General features: G+C 38.4%; 1 protein-coding gene across 4 annotated transcripts in view; it reads left to right on the forward strand.

Moving 5' to 3' along the window:
• TRIM37 (tripartite motif containing 37) overlaps positions 1–21,408 on the forward strand; it is a 135,721-nt gene that overhangs the window by 102,825 nt on the left and 11,488 nt on the right. The window contains exons 20-24 of one of the 4 annotated variants that reach the window (XM_082705899.1): positions 6,335–6,463; positions 7,034–7,223; positions 8,989–9,125; positions 18,907–19,017; positions 20,311–20,389. In XM_082705899.1, coding sequence (XP_082562025.1) covers positions 6,335–6,463; positions 7,034–7,223; positions 8,989–9,125; positions 18,907–19,017; positions 20,311–20,389 — 646 coding nt within the window. Of the gene's footprint in view, positions 1–6,334; positions 6,464–7,033; positions 7,224–8,988; positions 9,126–18,906; positions 19,057–20,310; positions 20,390–21,408 lie in introns of all 4 variants that reach the window. The other 3 variants (XM_082705898.1, XM_082705897.1, XM_082705900.1) reach the window with 3 other exon arrangements.

Raw genomic sequence — 21,408 nt, forward strand, 5'->3', positions numbered from 1 at the left:
TAAAAGAGGAAAGAGTAAAAGTTTAAAAAATTTTTATCATAAGAAAAAGTAAAATTTAAGGGACACCTGGGTGGCTCAGTTGGTTGAGCAGCTGCCTTCAGCTCAGGTCAGGATCCCAGCATCCTTGGATCGAGTCCCACATCCGGCTCCTTGCTCAGCAGGGAGCCTGCTTCTCCCTCTGCTTCTGCCTGTGCTCATTCTCTCTGACAAATAAATAAATAAAATCTTTAAAAGAAAAGAAAAAGTAAAATTTTAAAAAATTAATTAACTTTGCAAAACTAAAGAATCATGGGGAGAAAGCCATGAATTCCATGCTTTGCTTTTTCCTTCTCTGGAATTCCGCTGTTCTCCTTGGTAAGTGAACTTGGTCTTGGCTGGATTTCTTGCTGATCTTCTGGCGGAGGGGCCTGTTGTAGTGATTCTCAAGTGTCTTTGCCTGAGGCGGAATTGCCCACCCTTACCAGGGGACAGGCTAAGTAATCAGCTTGGGTTCGCTTTTGGGAGCTTTTGTCCCCAGAATGCTTTCCGTAGAGTTCCGGAGGACGGGAATGAAAATGGCGGCCGCCCAGAGGAGCCAAGAGCTCGGGGCCCCCCACTCCTCAGTGTGCCCTCAGAGGAAAGCGCTCAATCACTCCAGTGTCCCTGGCCTCTGGCTGCTCTCCGAGCTCACCCAGCCTTTCACCAAGGGTCTCTGTCTCTGGCACACAGCCCCATCTGGAGTCTCCAAACCCCACAGATCCCTGTGCTCTTCCAAGCAGGGGTCTTTCCAGATTTTGTAGGGTCCCTGCTCACAGAGCAGTGGCCTGTACCATGGATCACAATTTAAGGTAACCCCGAGTTGAGAGTTCACTCCTCAGCCCTGTCTCTGTAGCCAGCTTCCCTGCTCTAATACCTGTGAGCTCTGTGACACTCAGACACCCCTGATCCTTCTGTGACCCCATGGGACCTGAGACCATGCTGTCCCCGTGTTGGCTTCACCCCAGCTTAGCCTCTGGAGTGATGCCCCTCAGTGGAGCTGACTTTTTTTTTTTTTTTTTAAGATTTTGTTTATTTAACAGAGATCACAAGTAGGCAGAGGCAGGCAGAGAGAGAGAGGAGGAAGCAGGTTCCGGAGCTGACTTTTAAAAGTTCTGATTTGGGGCTATGTTGCTCCGTCACTTGCCAGGAGGTGGCCCCTCCCCCTGCTTTGGAGTCACTTCTCTGGCAGTCCTATCTTTCAGAAAGTGGTCTGTTTTCTGTTTCTAGAATTGCTTCTCTTCTTCTCTTCTATCTCCTGTTGGATTTGTAGTATTTGGAATGGTTTGATGGGTATCTAGCTGATCTCCTGCTACCTGATGTCTTCTCAGTCTGCTACTTCTCTGCCATCTTAACTCCTCCCTCCTTGGAAAGTGGTATTTCTCCATTTATTCTGATCATCTCTCATATATACTTCAGAGTTTTAGTTTTCTTCATCTAAAATCTGTATATGTCTTATTATATTCATTTCTAGATAGGTTATAACTTAGGTTGCTATTATGAATGGGTTTCTTCCCCTGCCCCCCAATAATATTTTCCAATTATTTGTCACTTTTAGGAATACTATTAGTTTTTACATGTTTGTCTTGTATTCAGTCCACTTAATGAAATTTTTAAATTTTAAGTTTTTCAGTCATTTATCTTGAATTTCTAAGTAGATGATCATATTATCAGCAAATAATTATAGTTTGTTTATTCCTTTTTTGCTTATTTACTTTTCATTTTTCATTGTCTAGGCTAGGATCTCAGAATAATGCTAACTAATAGCAGTAATAGAATTTTTGAAATGTTTTCAACTCTGTTTAGGAATTCCTTTAGTTTTCTCAAGTACAATACTTGCTATTTATTTTTTTATAGATTTATTTTTTTTTTAGAGAGCAAGAAAGAGAAAGTGTGAGCACAGGAGCAGGAGGGGTAGAAGGAGAGGGAGAAAGAATCTTAACCAGACTTTGTGCTGAGCGCAATGCCAGACGCAGGGCTCGATCTCATGATCCTTACATCTCTACCTGAGCCAAAACCAAGTCAGACTCAAAAGCACCTGTGCCACCTTGGCACTCCTGCTATATGTTTTAATTGTTTTTACGAAGTTAAAAGATTCATCCTTCTATTGCTAATAATTACTGTGTACAATAAGTACCACTGTTACTCTGTATGGGATATCGTTCTAATTATTCTAAGTTACATATGCATTAACTCACTTAATCCCAACAATTCTGAGGCAAATTATTTTTATCCCCAATTTACAGGTAGATAAATGGAGGCACAGGGTATTAGACAGCGTTCTCAAGAGTTTTACAGTGGTAATTGGCAGAGTCAAGAACTTGAACCACAGAGCCTATGGCTTTCACCGCTGCACCAAAGTACCTTTTTTCTACTTACTAAGAGGTTTTTTGTTTATTTATCAAGAAGTTGGATGGAATTACGCTTTTTGGCATCTCTCAAAATGATCATGTTATTTGTTCAATTATTTTAACTTTAAAGAATTACATTCCTTATCTAATGATAACCATTCTCAAAATAGTAGAATGAATCCTGTTTGGTTTTGATAATTTATAATTTTTTAAGCTTAACTGCCATATTCAGTTTGCTAATTTTTTTTTAAAGTTTTTATTTATTTATTTGATAGAGATCACAAGTGGGCAGAGAGATAGGCAGAGAAGGGGGGAAGCAGGCTCTCTGCTGAGCAGAGAGCCCGATGCGGGGCTTGATCCCAGGACCCCGAGATCAGGACCTGAGCTGAAGGCAGAGGCGTAACCCACTGAGCCACCCAGGCACCCCTGCTAATATTTTAGTTAGCATTCTTTACTATTATAGTCATAAGTAAAATTGAGTTGTATTTTTGTTACATTATCCTTAACCCATTTGAATTCCAATTTTATGCCAGCCTTATGGAATAAATTCAGAAGCTTTTGTCCTTTTCTATGCTACGAATTTTTTTTTAATTAGTTTTATTTTTTTTTCATTGTTCCAAAATTCATTGTTTTTGCACCACACCCAAGTGGTCCATGCAATACGTGCCCTCCTTAATACCCACCACCAGGCTCACCCAACCCCACACTCTCCTCCCCTCCAAAACCCTCAGTTTGTTTCTCAAGAGTCCACAGTCTCTCTTGGTTTGTCTCCCCCTCCGATTTCCCCCCACTCACTGCTCCTCTCCATCACCCAGTGTCTTCCATGTTTTAACATCTTGTCTGCTGTTTAAAAGTTTAATGAGGGGCACCTGGGTGGCTCAGTGGGTTAAGCCGCTGCCTTCAGCTCAGGTCATGATCCCTGGGTCCTGGGATCAAGGCCCACATCTGGCTTTCTGCTCTGACAGGAGCCTGCTTCCTTCTCTCTCTGCCTGTCTCTCTGCCTACTTATGATCTCTGTCTGTCCAATAAATAAAAAATAAGTATTTAAAAGTTTAATGAAACTCATTCATAAAACCATTTAGTAGTTATTTCAGGGACAGAACTTTAACAGCCTGTTTAATTTCAATGTGTTATTGGTCTCTGGGCACCTTGGGAGGCTCCGGTGGTTAAGAATCTGCCTTTGGCGCAGTCAACTCCCACATAGGGCCCCCTGCTCAGTGGACCCCTGCTTCTCCCTCTCCCAGTGCTGCTTCTCTCCTTGTGCTCTCTCTGTCAAATAAATAAATGTGCACTCTCTGTCAAATAAATAAATAAAATCTTAAAGAAAAAAAAGTGTTTATTGGTCTCCTATTTCTTCGTCTTAAACCAGTTTTCATAATTAATTTTCCTTGAAAATTACTCATTTTGGGACGCCTGGGTGGCTCAGTTGGTTGGACGACTGCCTTTGGCTCAGGTCATGATCCTGGAGTCCCAGGATCGAGTCCCACATTGGGCTCCCAGCTCCATGGAGAGTCTGCTTCTCTCTCTGACCTTCTCCTCGTTCATGCGCTCTCTCACTGTCTCTCTCTCAAGTAAATGAATAAAATCTTAAAAAAAAAGAAAAGAAAAGAAAAGAAAATTACTCATTTTATTAGATATTTAAATTTATTGGTATAAAGTCAGTTATTCTGGTCTCTTAAATTTTAAAAAGCCCTCTGAATATTGGCTGTTAAACCTTTTATTTTGCTTGTATGTGTCTTATTTTGTCGTTTGATTTGACTTGCTGGAAACTTGTCCATTTTATTTGTCTCTTCAAATACCTAGTTCTTAGATACATTTCATCTACTCTTTTCTACCTTTTTTTTACATTAAATTCTGCCTTTGTTTCTATTTTAATAGTTTACTAACAGCGGATTATTGGTTAAGGATCATATTACAATTTATATATACATTGCAGTGGAAAAATTGGTCTTAATTTTTTCTCACATCTTTTTTTTCAAGTGTACAATTCAGTAGTTTTTAATATATTCACAAAATAATGTAATGATACCATTATACAGAATTAGCTAGAACCCTGTCTACAACATCTTCATCACCCTCTCCCCAAAAACTTCATACCGTGAACACTTACTCTCCATTTTTCCCTTCCCTTAACCTCTGGTAACCTCTAGTCTGTTTTTTCAATATGGTTTTACTTCTTCTGGGCTTTTTATATAACTAGAATCCTACAATATCAGGCCTCTATGTCTGGCTTCTTTCACTTAGCATAACATTTCCAAGGGTCACCCCATGTGATAGTATGTATTTCATTCCTTTTTATGGCCGAATCATAACTCCATTGTATATGTCTACCATGTAGTGTTTTCCCACTTTTTGGCTATTATGAATAATGCTGTGAATATTCATGTACATGTTTCTGTGCGGACATACATTTTTATTTATCTTGGGAATATGTTTAGAAGTGGAATGCTGGGATATAAGGGAACTTCTTGAGGCACTGCCAGAACTGTTTCCAATGCAGCTGTACCATTTTACATTCCCACCCAGTTCTTAATTAGAACCCAGTTGAGGGTTCCAATTTCTCCCAATCCTTGCCAGCATTTGTTATTGTCCATCTTTTTTTTCCCCCCTTGCCTGTTGAGTTGTCTTGGCCTTACCAAAAATAAATTGACCATAAATGGTTTATTTCTGGACTCTCCGTTCTATTCCATTGATCAATATTTTTGTCTTTACACCAGTATACCACACAGTCTTGGTTTAGCATAGTTTTACAGCAAGTTTTTGAAATCAGAAGTTTGAGTCCTCCATTCAAGATGTTTTTGGGTCTTCTAGATCTTTTCATATGAATTTTAGAATCAACTTATCAGTTACTGCAGTTAAAATGAAAGACACTCAGGGCTCCTAGATGGCTCCGGTAAGCACCAACTCTTGATTTTGTCTCAGGTCATGATCATCAGGGTCATGGAATTGAACCTCACAGTGGGCTCCTCACTGAGAAGGAGTAGCTGAGTAGCTGGAGAGTGTCTCTTGCCTTCTCTCTGTGCTCCTCCTTCCCCCTTTCTCTCTCTTTAAAAAAATTAAAAATAAAAATTTTAAAAAGACAGTTGGAATTTTTATAGGGATTGTGTTGAATTTGTAGATCAGTTTTGGGAGTATTGCCATATTAACAATATTCAGTCTTCTGATCAATGAACACAGTATTTTTCCCCATATTTTTTTTTAAATTAAGCATGAATTGGAAAGATTCAAAAATTTCCATCCTTGTTGTCTTTAAGCAGTGTGTGATAGTTTTTAGTGTGAAAGTCTTAAATTTATTAAATTTTTTCTTAAGTATTCTATTTGATGCTATTTGTAAATGGAATTATTTACTTAATTGCATTCTTGAATTGTGCTTTGCTGGTCTATAAAGAGATAATCAGTTCTTGGTCTTGTGTCCTATTGATCCTGTTTATTACCTTTAAATGCATATCTTCTGCTTTTTTATTTATTTATTTTTATTCTTTTTCCTAACTTCTTGAGTCTGTGCATATTAGGACACTTAGCTTCATTTTTTTCTAACTCATTATAAGGCCATATATTTTTTTCCTAATTATCATTTTAGCCAAAAACATCTTGTGTATTTTATTTGTGATTTACTTCTAATTTATTAATTTTCTTATTAATCCAGTAATTTATGATTTTCAAGTGTTTGGGTGTTATATTTTTGTTGTTAATACTTTGGCATTGAGATTGGAGTTCATATCTGGTAGGGTTTTTCTTTTGGAGTTTACTGATACTTTTCTGGTTTTGTTAAGACTGCTTCACAAGTAGTGAAGTAGGAATACTTACTGCGTAAAATCCCAAATAAACCATTTAGGACCAGATTGTCCTGGGTTTTTTGGACATAGTAGATAGAATACATTCCATAAGATTAGCCTTCCTCCGACTGCCTGGGTAGTGAGTTTTGTGCTATTTTATCTCATTTGGAAATATTTTTAAATGTCTTTCAGCCGCAAATAAGAAGAGTAATTCACCCAAGCCAGCTCGGTCCAGTATAGCAGGTAGTCTGTCACTTAGAAGAGCAATAGACTCTGGAGAAAATAGCCGTTCGAAGGGAGACTGTCAAACTCTATCTGAAGGTAAATTTGAAGAGCTTAAAATACAATTTCATGGGTAGGTGTTTGTTATATAAAACTGATCTCATGGTGTACATAGGTTTAGATCTTTAAAGGCACCAACGATGCTGAAACTTGTTTCATAAGATCCTTGATCTCACAAGAGAACAGACCCATCCCTAGAAAATGCAGCTGTTAGGGGTTCCTGGGTGGCTCAGTCCTTAAGTGTCTGTCTGCGGCTCACGTCATGATTCCAGAGTCCTGGGATCGAGCCCCGCATCAGGCTCCCTGCTTCGTGGGAAGCCTGCTTCTCCCTCTCGCACTCCCCCTGCTTGTGTTCCCTCTCCCGCTGTGTCTCTGTCAAATAAATAAATAAAATCTTTTTTAAAAAATAAAAAGAAAATCCAGCCATTAGACTGTGTATCTGGATTCCTTGATTTTTAAATATTTGGCATCAAAAAAACTGGGATAAATTTTTTAATTGGTTTGAGTTTTCCTGCAGTTTAAAAATGTTTATGTAGTGAGCTATTCTAAAGTGGAGACTAAAGAGCTTTTGTTTGGCTTCTTTCTGAGAATCCCTTTTCTTTTCTGTAGGCTCCCCAGGAAGCTCTCAGTCTGGGAGCAGGCACAGTTCTCCCCGAGCCTTAACACATGGCACCATCAGTGATATTTTGCCGAAATCTGAAGACCGGCAGTGTCAAGCTTTGGATTCGGATGCTGTTGTGGTTGCAGTTGTCAATGGTTTACCTGCTGTTGAGAAGAGGAGGAAAATGGTCACCTTGGGGTAAGTTCCTTCGTTTATGTAATAGAATAATAGCTCATAGCTTTTGTTTGACACTTTTTAAGTCTACATCGTAATGAATAAAATAAATTTCTACTTTAATTTTTTAGTGGACAAAGTTTATTGTATTAGAATTCATAAAGTATCAGAGACCTTTTTTCCTTAGTGGAATGAAAAGAGATAGTATCAGACATTCAGTTATAGTAGAGATCATTTTCACTAAAGTGTGTAACCTTGTGTGAATTCTGCCTTGTGACTTTTTGATGTATGTGTCAGCTTTTGCTTTTTTTTCCCCCCCTGTTGCCACACTTTTCAAAGACCTTTGTGCTGGGCTGTTTTACGCCATAGGTCTTATATGCATGTTTTGTACGTAACAAAGCACTTCTGGCAGTTTTATTTTAACATTGACTTTTGTACTTTTATCTCACCTATTTTCTCTTCTCTTATGAAAATGTCTTTGAAACTCAGAGTTGGAATTTCTCAAAAGGGTATATACTGTATGGCAGTTGTGACCTTTATCTCTCACCCAAGAAACCTAAACTCAAATCCCAGCCATGTCAATTAACCTTCCATCCATTAAAAAGATAGAGTGGTTATGGAATGTATTATCTGTGAATGTGCTAGATGAGCCATTACTATCCACCTGCTGACCTATTTGTGGATATTAAATATATTTCTAAGTTTAAACAATGGAATAGTTCTACCTTGGAGACTTTGGGGAAAAAAACGTTGAATTAAATTTAGAGAGAGATTAACATCCCTAAGTTTACCTCATTTAAACAGTTAAAAAGATCTGGATAATTACCAAATGTAAAAGAACAGTTGGTATGATTTAGTTTTGTTTTAGCTCTAGTTTAAGCAGTGGAAAAGTGTTACAATTATTTGAATTATCTAGTTCTTCCCATTACCTACCCTGATTTTATACATATTCCTTTCAGGTTGAAGCTACAACTAGCTTTTATATTTATATCTGCCTTTAGTCATAGCAATCAAATGTATATGAACATAGACTTTTTTTCTAGACTGTAAAATCCTCTATAAATACCCGCAGCTCTTAGCTATTACCCTCATTTTACAGTTAATTGTATTGTTAGCCTGGCTTATGTGGTGTTTTCTATTGTGTCTTTTTTTCCTTGCCTGATTTAAAGTAGGTTATAAGCAAAAATTTTAAATACTAATAATAAGTGGTTCAAAAATGGAATATTAAGTGAAATCACCCTCATCTTTGTCTCGCATCTGCTTCGTTTTCCAGCTCCTTGTCCACACATATTCCTGCTGTTTTTAAATTTTTTATATATGCTGTGTCTTCTCAGTTTTTAATGCATATTTAAGCAACTGTGACTATGTAGCTTTTTTCATACAAAGTTTACACCATATTTTCTCAGTAATAGATCTGAAGTCTTTCCATGTCAATGAGAACACATTATTTAGGACTTCTGTTTTTATCTTTTAATCAAAATTTTTATTGAGATAATTAGATGTTCACATATAATTCTAAGAAATAATAGAAATCCTATGTTCTTTACCAGGTTTCCCCTAACTATGATGTTTTGCAAAACTGATACAATATCACAACCAGGATACTGACATTGATACAATCTATCATTTTCTAATCTTTTACTGTGGGTCTATTCCTGAATTTAAAAAAAAAATACTTGGAAATCAGTATTAAACACCAGTGCCATATACCATACTTAGTTTCATGCTCAGTTTCAGGACAAAAAGAAAATATATATTGTATCACTGACTAGTTATAAAAAAATATCAGGTTGTTTTCTCCCTTGAGGGCTAATGCTAAAGGAGGTCGTCTGGAAGGAATGCAAATGACTGATTTGGAAAATAATTCTGAAACTGGGGAATTACAACCTGTACTACCTGAAGGAGCTTCAGCTGCGCCTGAGGAAGGTATGGAATGTTAAAATTGGTGGGAGGTGGGAATAATGATTTTTTGTGTGTGTGTTGGTGTTGGAGAGTAGTTAAAAGTTATTGAAACATCCAACATGCTTACCATCCAACATGCTTTATCTGAATACAGCATTTATTGTACCACTGAATTTGATTTACTAGGACATTGAGCACAGAGGAAGGCAAAGTGGGTGACTGACTACATAAAAGGACATGTCTTACTTAGAAGGGAGGTTTACAAGTTGGTGGGAGGAATCTGCAGATAGTTCATCTGCTCATTCAGTAAATGTGTTAAGCCACCTACGTGACAGGCATTCAGTTAGATATGCAAAGATGAGATTAGATATGTTCATGGGCTCAGGGAAAATGCATAAAGCAACTAATTATAATATTAACTGTTAAGTACTTTGTGTTTTTAAGTCAGTCTTTTTTTTTTTTTAAGATTTTATTTATTTATTTGACAGAGCATGAGCAGGAGAGGTCAGTGGGGAGCAGGGGTGGGATGGGGACAGGCAGAGGGAGAGGGCAAGCAGACTCCTGAGCCAGGAGCCTGAGATCATGACCTGAGCTGAAGTTAGACACTTAAATGATTGAGCCATGCAGGTGCCCTAAAGGCAGTCTTGATTAATATTTGTAAAATTTGGGGTGCCTGGGTGGCTCAGTGGGTTAAGCCTCTGCCTTCGACTGAGGTAATGATCTCAGAGTCCTGGGATCGAGTCCCACATTGGGCTTTCTGCTCAGCAGGGAGCCTGCTTCCTCCTCTCTCTCTCTGCCTGCCTCTCTGCCTACTTGTGATTTCTGTCAAATAAATAAATAAAATCTTTTTTTAAAAAGTGTGTAAAATATAGAACTCTTCCAAACTCTAACCATTTAAAAAATATCCTTTATGGTAACAGACTTCAACTCTGGCCCTTCATTCTCAGTTACATTTTCAGTATTCTGTGTGTTCTTGCAGGTTTATCATTCTTTATCTAAAAGCATAGGAGACATTTTGTAATATTGAGTAGCAGAGGTGTTTGGGGTTTTTTTTTGTTTTTGTTTTTTAAGATTTTGTTATTTACTTGAGAGCATGCGTGAGTTGGGAAGGGGAGAAGAGCAGAGGGAGAGAGACAAGCTGACTCTGCACTGAGTGCAGAGCCTGACACAGGGCTTGATAGCAGGTCCCTGAGGTGGTGGTATGAGCTGAAATCAAGAGTCAGATGCTTAACTGACTGAGCCACTCAGGTGCCCCAGAACGTATTTTGAAATAAAACTATGTGTTTAAAAAAAACAAAAACAAAAAAAAAAACTGTGTTTTGCCATTTTGGGGTCCTTTATATGTTAGCTGAAAAGGATGTCAACTTTATTAATAATATTCGGCATTGAAATTTTTTTTCCCATTTCTCTGAAACACTGCCACCTTTCACTTCTGTACTCATTTGAATTTTAATGATTGCTGAACTGTAGCTCAAAGCAAATATTCAGGTGCCACCATTTACCTCTGGTTGCCCTGTGAGAGGGTGTGTGGGTGGTGGCATTTTTAGGTTTTTCAGTTAAAGAATACTAAAAACTCTCCTCTAGGTTGATGCTCCTGTGGCAGCCAGCATTACTTCAGTAGAAGAGATTAAATTAAAAGGATTTTTAAAGTGAAGTGATGATTGTTAAAACATTAAGATACAAATATTTTGATTTAAAGTCTTTAAGAAAGGGTGCCTGGGTGGGGCTCAGTGGGTTAAAGCCTCTGCCTTCAGCTCAGGTCATGATCTCAGGGTCCTGGGATTGAGCCCCACATCAGGCTCTCTGCTCAGCAGGAGCCTGCTTCCTCCTCTCTCTCTCTCTACCTGCCTCTCTGCCTACTTGTGATCTCTGTCTGTCAAATAAATAAATGAAATCTTGAAAAAAAAATAAAGTCTTCAAGAAAGGACCTGTAGGGATTAACTAGTTTTAATATATTTATATATATTGATTACAAATTGTAGTGGCTTAAATTTTTGTAGCATATGCTGGAATTACAGCCCCCTTTTATTCATGCAGCATATACGAAATGCTTCTAATTTGCCTCTAATTTGTTCTAATTTGCTTCTGATTTGTTCATTGCATTTGACGCTGGTGAAAAAGTAATTCCTAAACTTGCTGTTTAGTTCAGTATTTCTTTAACTTGACACCATTGACATTTGGGGCCAGGTGATTCTTTGTTCTAGAGCGCTGCCCTGTGCATTGTAGGATGTTTAGCAGCATCCTTGGCTTTTAACTAGTAGGTGCTAACAGTACCTCCTCTGAATCACAGTAATCAAAAATGTTACCTAGGAAGCAAAATCATTGCCATCTCAAGCAGTTGAGAACCACTAGATGAATTGAATGACTCAACCAGGGATGGCCACTCTCTTAAGAATCAGGTGTCAGTAGATCACAGTTTCAAATGGATTCAAGGTGTAGTTCTCAGATATGTCGGTGGATATATGTGTTGGGGTGGTGGGAGGCGTGTAGGGAGAACAATTGAAAACCATCAGTCAGGTTGTCAGACTGTTTAATAGCCAACAGAAAATGATGGGTGCTATGATAGAGTGTATAGGTACTCAAAGAACAGGTATGGAATAATAAAACTAATAGGTAATATTTACTAAATCCTCGTTATAGAGACTGCTGAAGACTTTCCCAGATTTATCTTGTTTTCTCAACATAGCTCTACATGGTAGTTACTTCATTATCCTGATTATCTCACCTATAATATGAATAGGCTGAAGCCTAGAGTTGTAACTTAACCTTACCCAAAATCACAGAGTTAGTAGATGGAAAAGCTGGAATTTGAGCACAGAGCCAGTACTCTTAACATCATCTTTGCTAACCTGGTTCACCCTTAGAAAGATATTTTAAGGGCCACCTGGGTGGCTCAGTCGTTAAGCATCTACCTTTGGCTCAAGTCTTGGTCCTCAAGTCCTAGGATCAATCGCTGTGTCAGGAACCCTGCTTAGCCAGAAGCCTGCTTCTCCCTCTCCCATTCCCCTGTTTGTGTTCCCTATCTCACTGTCTCTCTCTGTCAAATAAATAAATAAAATCTAAAAAAAAAAAGAATGAAAGATCATCCTAAGGGATGAGTCCAAATTAGCCAGGTGAAAATTAGTGAAAGTTGAGGCCGGAGTGGAAACAGTTACGTTGGGAAGAGTTCCGTTGGGTGTCCAGCTAAAATTTGGACTTTGTCCTTTAGGATCTAAGCAAAAAGTGAGATAATAAAATTGTGTTTTTAAATTCCTATTTTAGCTTTGTTGTAGGGAATGGATTTGGAGTGTGGAGAGGGGATTTGGAACTCTAGGGACAGGGAAACTGGCAAGAAGCATGTTAAATCACTGTTGGACTTAATTTCAGCCTTCAACTCATAAATGCACAATATCGCAGCACCCAGAATGCTGAAAGTTTTTTTTTCTTTTTAAAGATTTTATTTATTTGACAAATCACAAGTACACAGAGAGGCAGGTGAGGGGGAAGCAGGCTCCCCGCTGAGCAGAGAGCCCAATGTGTGGCTCGATCCCAGGACCCTGGGATCATGGCCTGAGCCGAAGGCAGAGGCTTTAACCCATTGAGCCACCCAGACGCCCCACCCTGAAAGTTTTTGCCATCAGTTTCATTTCTTACTTAGAGCTAATCTTTGACAGCTTATCATAAACTAGAGAAAGCCATTTGCTTGGCAACATTTAGGATCTACCATGTACTTGAAATGCTGAGATTTAGTTAAGTGGTTCGTGTGACCCAGTAAGAAATTTTCTTTTATATAAGGAGCAGTATGATATAAAGAAGCTAGAGCTGAGTGAGAAAACTTGCTCTAAACACGCAGATCGAGTGCCATGGAAGTACAACGTTTCTGTGGTTCACTGGTGTCTGAACAGCTTGTTTATCATTAGAGTCCCAGGGTAGGCACTGAGAAGCCTAACTGAGAAGTTACTGAGAGGGCTGGAAGAAGGGAATATAGTGGATGACAGTAGGAGCTCTGAGCCTTTTGGAATCTACTTTGTGAAGGAGAATGGGGCCTTACTCACAGATGTGGTAGTAGTATTCTATCAACGAGAAGCAATTCTCAAGAAACCTTTATTTTTCACACCAGTAAGCCTTGGTAGAAAGGTGAGTGGGTTTGTCTTGTATCCATGGTTGGGAAACACAAGACTCTATTTGAGCAGAATTCCTAAGAGAAAATTTTCTGTGTCAGATGCCTATAGGTAAGTCTGTCTGTGGTGTCTCTGTCACATCTGTCTGAAGAAACTTTAAAGTTTCTTTGTTGTGTTGGTTACAGGGAATTTGGGACTACTAAGGGGGTTCTCTTAAATGTTTGTGCACGTCGATGAAATACGACTTCTTAGACATGTCAGGCATCAGCAGGGTTTTTCCTAAGTGGGACCATTTGGGACAACCTGGGTTAATCTTGTGTTTAATGGCTTGATACTGAAAAGCTTGACACCACCCCCATCCCTGCTGCTGCTGCCAGTTGATACCCTCCCTGCAGAACCCCTAAAGTGTCTTCCTGTTCAGTCTAAGACTGGAGAGTGTGCTCTGATTGAGTTCCTATTTAAGTAGCACAGATCTCCTTTCGATTAAGTCAAGAATGTCAGTACATGCATCCCAGGGAAAAGCCATGGTATGCCTGTTAAAATTTTAATGGCACCCTATCTAAAAGAGGAATACAAAGTCTGATGCTACCCCCAAACTGATCCCTTTTGGAATACTGGTTAAGAGATTTTAATAGAGGGGGCGCCTGGGGCACCTGGGTGGTGCAGTCAGTTATGCATCTAACTCTTGGTTTTGGCTCAGGTCATGATCTCAGGGCATGAGATGGAGCCCTGCATCAGCCTCTATGCTGGGTGTGGAGCCTCTTAAGATTCTCTTTCCCTTTACCCCCTACCCCCAAAAGGAGAGAAATTTTAATGTAAGTTACAAAAACTCAAGTCAGCCGGCTTAAATAAAAGGTATATACTCTCTTGTATTAAGATGAAGTCTCACTAACTGGTAGGGCAGTTTCAGGGTTGGAAAACCGTTTAATTTCCTCAAGAACTCATTCCCCCCTCACCCCCCCATCTTTCACACTGCTGTTCTCAGTGAATTGGCTTAGCCTCCCTCAGGATGGCAAGATGGTTGCTGCCATTTCAAACTTCATATAGAGCCAGTAAAATTCTGGGAATACCTGAGGATTAGTTCATTCCATATCTCTATCAACAAGGAAAATCCTTGTCAGAGCACCTTAACTTCCTAACACCCTCTTATAGCTCAGTCACCGGCAAAAAAAGGGAAACATGGCAAAGTCTCAACATTTGGTTTCCCTCCTTGACCCATTCCAAATGGCCGCATGGAAGAGGGGAGATAGTTGGACGGTAGTGAAGTTCCATACTGAAAAGGAGCAAGGCGGGTGAGTAGTAGCGTCTGCTGCATCAGGTGGTTGGTGTTTCCCCAGCGTCTGAAATGTGAGCACCTGCGAATAAGGGAGTTAGAATAGTGCTGTACTAACAGTCCAGCTTATAGGGGATGCTCAAAAAATGTGGTAGATGACTGATACAGAAATACTCTACTTTAGGGCGCCTGGGTGGCTCAGTGGGTTAAGCCGCTGCCTTCGGCTCAGGTCATGATCTCAGGGTCCTGGGATCGAGTCCCGCATCGGGCTCTCTGCTCAGCAGGGAGCCTGCTTCCCTCTCTCTCTCTCTCTGCCTGCCTCTCCGTCTACTTGTGATTTCTCTCTGTAAAAAAAAAAAAAGAAATACTCTACTTTAGCTTTTACTGTAAGTTGCAGACTTTGTTTTCCACATTAACATCTCTGTGGCATCTTACATTTAATGATATCTTGTGATTACTATCAGTGACAGCCAGTTGTGTGAAAACCTACTGACAAATTCTGGTGAGGTTAAGAAAAGTGCAATATTTAGACTCCTTAGAGTTGGTAAAATAACTAGTTTGCTTTAGGTACTAGTGGGGAGACATTGCAATATACGGGGCAAGGCACAGCAAATAGCTTGTCACATCAGCTTGTTTGATTTCAGGTGTTTGACTTTATATGTATTTACTTCCTACTGTGCAGGACCCGTTGACTCAGTAGGCCAGCTACTAAGCTAGATGTGAGGAGACCAAGTTTTCTTTGTCATTAACATTCACAAAGTTAGGGAACCTCCCTAATATGTGTTCGTGGGCCTGTCTGCTACTGTATAAATAAATTTATGCTTACTTCATAGGAATCCCATGAGTGACATTCCAAGAAATAGGAAGTTTAGGAAGCAAAATAATTCCTAAATTGGCATTTCAACATGTAATTGTATGTAGTGCTATAAACCTTATTAAGAGTTCTAAATGTTACATTATTCTGTAATGTACATTATTCTGTTACATTATTCTGTAATTCTGTGAATTGTTCACAGAATTTTCTAGTGTTTGAATATTCAATGTAGGCTACAGTTCTTTTAAGTACTATAAATTTTTTAAAGATCTGTAATGAGTAAAGAGTTTGAAAATGAATTTAAAGAATAACTTAAGATTTGAGGGATTTCAGAGAATCCAGGGAATTCCATTTCTTTGTGAACCTTTCTGAAATTCAGAAACACTGGTGCCTGTGCCTAGAAATGTCCATTTTCAAGTGGCTTTTAGGATTTTCAGTAACAGTTTCATGAACGGCCACAAGGTGGAGGTGGTGCTTCGTGGAAGTATATGGTTTTGTCTCTAAGTATCACACTTGGCTTTTTACAGCAAGAAAGTAGTGGGTTTTTTGTTTGTTTTTTGTTTTATTTTCTTTGTCGAACAAGGAGATTTCAGAAATATCTATATCCATCCTATGTCTTCTAAATATTTAAGGGAAAAGTAGTACTACACAAACTCCTCTTGAAAACAGAAGAGGAAGAATTTACCCATAAAGCCGTCTGGGGCCACTGTTCTCTTTGTTACAAATTCTTTTAACTACAAGCTCTATTTCTTTAATAGTTAAAAATACCTATTCACATTGTCTTTTTTTTTTTTTTTAACCTGAGTGACCTTTGGTAGTTGTATCCCTCAAAGAACTTGTTCATCTCATCTATATTCTTGATTTCATGAGCATTAAGTTATTTATAGTTTCCTTATTATTTTAATGTCTGTAGAATCTGTTGTGATGTCACCTCTTTCATTCCTGATATTAGTAGTTTTTTTCCCTTTTTCCTTAACCTGCCTAGAAACTTTTCAAGTTTGTTGATCTTTTTAAAGAACTACTTTGTGTCATTGATTTCTTTTTATGTTGTTTTCCTGTTAACTTTATTTATTCTTTATTTCCTTTTATTTGCTTTGACTTTATTTGCTCTTTTTTCTAGTTTCTTAATGTAGATGCTTTGATCAGTGAGAGCTTTTGCTTTTCTAATGTAAGTATTTAATAAATTCCCTTTTAAGCACTGCTATAGCCATATCCTCCAAATTTTGATATGTTGTATTTTTATTTTCATTCATTTCAGAATGTGTTTCATTAAATCTGGAAAATTCTCAGCCATTTTCTCTTAATGTATTGTCTCTCCTTTGTTATTTTTCCTGTCTCTGTGGCAGTCTATTTGACACAATTGGAACTATTACCATTTAGTCCCTTAAATTTTTACCACTTTTTTATGATTTTCATCTCCTGTTTTTTAAACATTCTGTTTAATTTCCTCAGTTCTCTCTTTAAATTTGCTGACCTCTTTTTTGATCTTATTTAAATCCATCTATTAATATTTAAACTGCAATGACTTTATCTTTCATTTTTAGAAAGTATGGGTAGTAATTTTTATTTTGTGTGTGTGTAGTAATTTTTAAAAAATGCATCCTTCCCTTTTCTACATTTAACAGGTCATTATTTCAATTTATGAACATCCTTCTATTTGTATATCTGCTTGACCCTTATTTCTGGTGTTTGTTTTGTAAATTTTGATTGGAACATATATTTCAGAGATTCTTTTTCTGTCCCACCTACCACACCCCTAAAAAAAATCTTTTTTCCTCCCCAACTGTGATAATTATTAATAAGGATTGTGGGGGCGCCTGGGTGGCTCAGTGGGTTAAAGCCTCTGCCTTCGGCTCGGGTCATGATCCCGGGGTCCTGGGATTGAGCCCCGCGTTGGGCTCTCTGCTCGGCAGCGAGCCTGCTTCCTCCTCTCTCTACCTGCCTCTCTGCCTGGTTGTGATTTCTCTATCTGTCAAATAAATTAATTAATTAAATTAAAAAAAAAAATAAGGATTGTGAAGTTTCCCTCCAGAGGTGGTGGTTTTTGTTTGCTTGTTTGTTTTTTAGTGCTTCAAGAGTGTTCACTGATGTTTGCTGATTGTCTTTACCTGGGTCTTCATGTGCTGAAGTAATTTGGAATAGTATCCTGAGTATTTTTAATATGATATTATGAGATTCTGGGTTAAATCTCTCAGTTTGGTAGCACTTCAAGTTCTGGTGTACATCAATATGCCTCTGCCTATTTACCTTTCAGAGTCCTTAAATAACTGCTTTATGGGACTCCTGGGTGGCTCAGTTGTTTGAGCCTTCGACTCTTCGTTTCTTCTCCGGTCATGATCTCTAGGTCATGAGATCAGTCAAGCCCGTGTGGGGCTCTGCATTGGGCAGGGAGCCTGCTTGAGGATCTTCTCCCTCTGCCCATCTTCCTCCTCCACCTAATTTGGGTGTGCATGCACATGCTCTCTCTCTCTCTCTCAAACAAATAAATCTTTTAAAAAGATGTTTAAAAAAATAGCTATTTCATGCTTTCTATACAGGTTTTATAGCTTTGTTCCATGGGAAAGATGGGAAGGAATGTGCTTATTAAATCTTACCTAGAACCTTCCCTCTAGAGATTTTACATTTGCTTTATTTAAATAACAGTAGCTCCTGACCAGTTGTTCTGTTCATTTCCTGAGACTTGAATCTTTAAATCCCAAACCTAAATTAATCACACAGGCCTTAGTTTGAATTCTGAAATGAGCTGAGTCCACCAGAAACAGACAAGAGACTGTATTTATTCAGAAGGCACTTTTTCTATTGTTTTTTTGTTTGTTTTCACCAAAAATGTCAGCTTTATGCAGGTAATGAAGTTTCAGTCATTCAACTCCCTTTCTCTGGTGAGTCCAAGGGAATGTTAAAGATGGTCGCATATTCTTCGGGGCTGTGGTAGCATCTGACCCATTAGTTTTCCTTATCTTTATTTGTTTTGGCACCTGTGTATTTACCTTCTTTCCTTTAGATGTGGCTGTTCATTAAGTTACTTTTTTAGGTTCATATTTTCTCTATCATTTACAAGGGTTTATAGCAGAAAGATTTTCAGATTTTCTTGATCACTGTCTTATTGAAACAGAAGTACTTTCTATAGATTTTTTTTCTTTTAAAAATCAAGTGATATACATAAGAAAAAAGTTAGAGGCCCAAATGGGATAATACCTCATTTATTGCTTGAATTACTGGTATTTTTTATACACACATATACACGTAAATATAAATGTGACTATATGTTTTAGGCTAGAAACAACAACATTTATATTGAATCAGGATTCAGAGTCTCTAGAAAAAACTATTCTTGGTATAATGAAGTTAATACTGATCTCAGTTACTACTTGCAGACACTGTAGAAAGGGCAGTTTTAATCTTTGAGAACAGAAATAAAACCACTGCTCTAAATAACTAAAGAGAACTGAGGTCTGCGCGGTTACTTCTTTATTTATTATTTGTTTGGGGTCTTACATTGGCTTGGGATCCAGTGGAAAATTACTAGGAATCTCGGGTTAGTAGATGAGGAGACTTCCTTTTCCTTTCATTTACAGTGGTTTCTTGTCAGAAACACGTTCTCCCCTTCTTTCCTGCCAGGGATGAGTAGTGACAGCGATATTGAATGTGACACTGAGAACGAGGAGCAGGAAGAGCACGCCAGCGTGGGAGGGTTCGACGACTCTTACATGGCGCAGCCCCCAGATGAAGGTGCAGCACCTGGTCTCCTTTTACAGAGATTAATAAAAGGTCTCTTTTGCCGCTGTCGCTGCTGCTGCTGCTTCTTTGCTGTTTCTGCTGCTTTTTTTTTCTTTAACTACTGTCAAGTGTGAGAAAACATTCTGTGGGGTAAACTATATGGTGAACCCTGAGAACAATTTGCTCGGTGCTCTCTGGCTGGTCAGACACCGGCCGGCTGCTGCTTGGCAGAGCAGGGCTCGGCAGCCTGCGTTAGTACAGCCTGGGACCTGAGCGTAGCTTTTAGGGTGCATAGAGTTGTTTAAAACAAAAACGAAACTGAGAAGACTTTCAACAGAGGCAGTTGCCTAAATATTTACTATATGCCCTGGTATAGAAATATTTGTCAACCCCTGGGGAGGGTTCAGATGTTATTAGGTGTTATTAGCCTAGCTAATGAGGTAACTTTTCAAAAGATTTCTCCTGATTTCTTAGAAATGCATTTAGTTGGTGGAAACATCATTTTTTTTAAATGTCCTGTTCCTCCCAAAATAGTTTTAGGAATAACACTTACTGAGAGAAAGTCATTGTTAGTATTTTTGCTATGTTTTGTTTTAGGAGTACGATCTAATGATTTGCTATTACATATACAGTGTGAAATGATGGGCACAGTAAGTGTAGCTGACATCCGTCACCATCGTCAGTATTGTATCCAGACCTTCATGATCACTCTGAGCATTCCTCGGCAAGATTTGCTGGAATGACAACATTGTCAGGCTCGTGCTAGTTGTCAGCTTTACAATTTTACAGATTTCCCTGGTATTCTAGTGTTTTTCAAAACAGAGCTAAGCATTGGATGATTTTTAAGTATGACGCTTTTAGTAATTTTCTGTTTCTGAAAGAGGCAGACAAATTTGGGGCAAGTATTTTGAGTGCTGATGGGCTTGTAGTGGTACTTGCATGTACGATTTAATTTGCTTTAAAATACATTTTATGTTTACAGAATTAGTCTTCAGAGTATATACATCTCCTCATTTCCTCTTCCCTTCTTCAGCTGCTCCCACAGTGTCCCTAGGAGGACAAAGTTAGGCAGTGCCTTTCCTATTCTAATTATGGGTATTACACATTTTACTTTTTCTTGTTTATTTTCCCTTTGTACTTGCTTATACCTGCCTCAGATCACAAGTGCTTTGAAGACAGAGGTTTATCTGCTACCCAGTACATCTTTACCGCTTAAATAATATGCTTGGTAAGATCATTTAAGGACATGGAAAAGAAACTACTGGTGTTTAAAAACTGTTATCTGCTTTTAAATTTTTATCTTAGATACGCATTCCAGTTTTCCTGATGGTGACCAAATAGGCCCTGAAGACCTCAGCTTTAATACTGACGGAAGCGGCGGAAGGTAATTTTCAAATCAAGAGAACTGACTTGCAAGCTACCTTGCCCCTGAGATTTGCTGTAGTTGGTGCTCAAATTGTCATCAGTGAGATAATCAGATTAGGTCTTATTTTTTTCATCATCTCTACCTGAAATAGTAATTCTGAAACTTTAGAAAGTAGTGTAATTTATAGTATGTGACATCAGTATGCAGGAAAAAATTAACAGCGTGGGAAAAAGAATTCTGTGTAATGTAATGAATTAGCAGTGTAGTCCTCAATCAACTCAGTAAATTAGTATATTCATAAAAGGCAGTTTGTTTACTACCCTAGAAAGATGATTAACTGCCACAAAGTGTGCAAAGAGCCAGTGCATGCGCTCCATGTCCTGCTAATCCTCGGTGCTCTTCTGTCCGTGGCTGGATGCTCAGTTGTGTTTAAATGACCACCTTCATGTTTTGGGTTTTAATAATAGTTTATAGCTTCATTAATGCCTGTAAATTAGGAAACAGAAAAATGATTTTTTGTGTAGATTTTGCCCTGTAGATACTTTATGTGATTATCTAAAACAAAACTAGGCTGACTCTCCTTTTTGGAGTGTGTTAGCTGACTAAAGTTGATTTATTTAACTGTTCTTGTTTGTCCAAGTGCAGGCACACTGATTATTGGCACATAATCTTTCTGTTGTAGAACTTTTGGAAATATAAGTTTAAAATGAGCGAAGTTCATGTGAATTGTTTGTTTCCCAGTCATACAAACACATGAAAGATCATTTAAAATTACTTCTTTTTTTTCCTACCTTTTACTAAACAACTGTAGTGCAAGAAGCGCTTTAAAACCCTCTTTTCTCTTATTTTCATTAGTTGGACATTGGTTTCAGTGTCAGTACATTTAAAGATTCATACATACTGCGCAGTGGTTTACATGAAACTGTGGTATAATGTTTACTTTCATGCTCAATCAGCCCCAAATAATTGCCAGACTTCCCACCGGGCTCCTGCATTTGTGTTTGAGCCGCTGTACTATTCGTGACCGTTACACTGAG

Source organism: Mustela nivalis (genome assembly GCF_964662115.1).
Source record: "Mustela nivalis genome assembly, chromosome: 17".
In the NCBI taxonomy this organism is placed as follows: Eukaryota; Metazoa; Chordata; class Mammalia; order Carnivora; family Mustelidae; genus Mustela; species Mustela nivalis.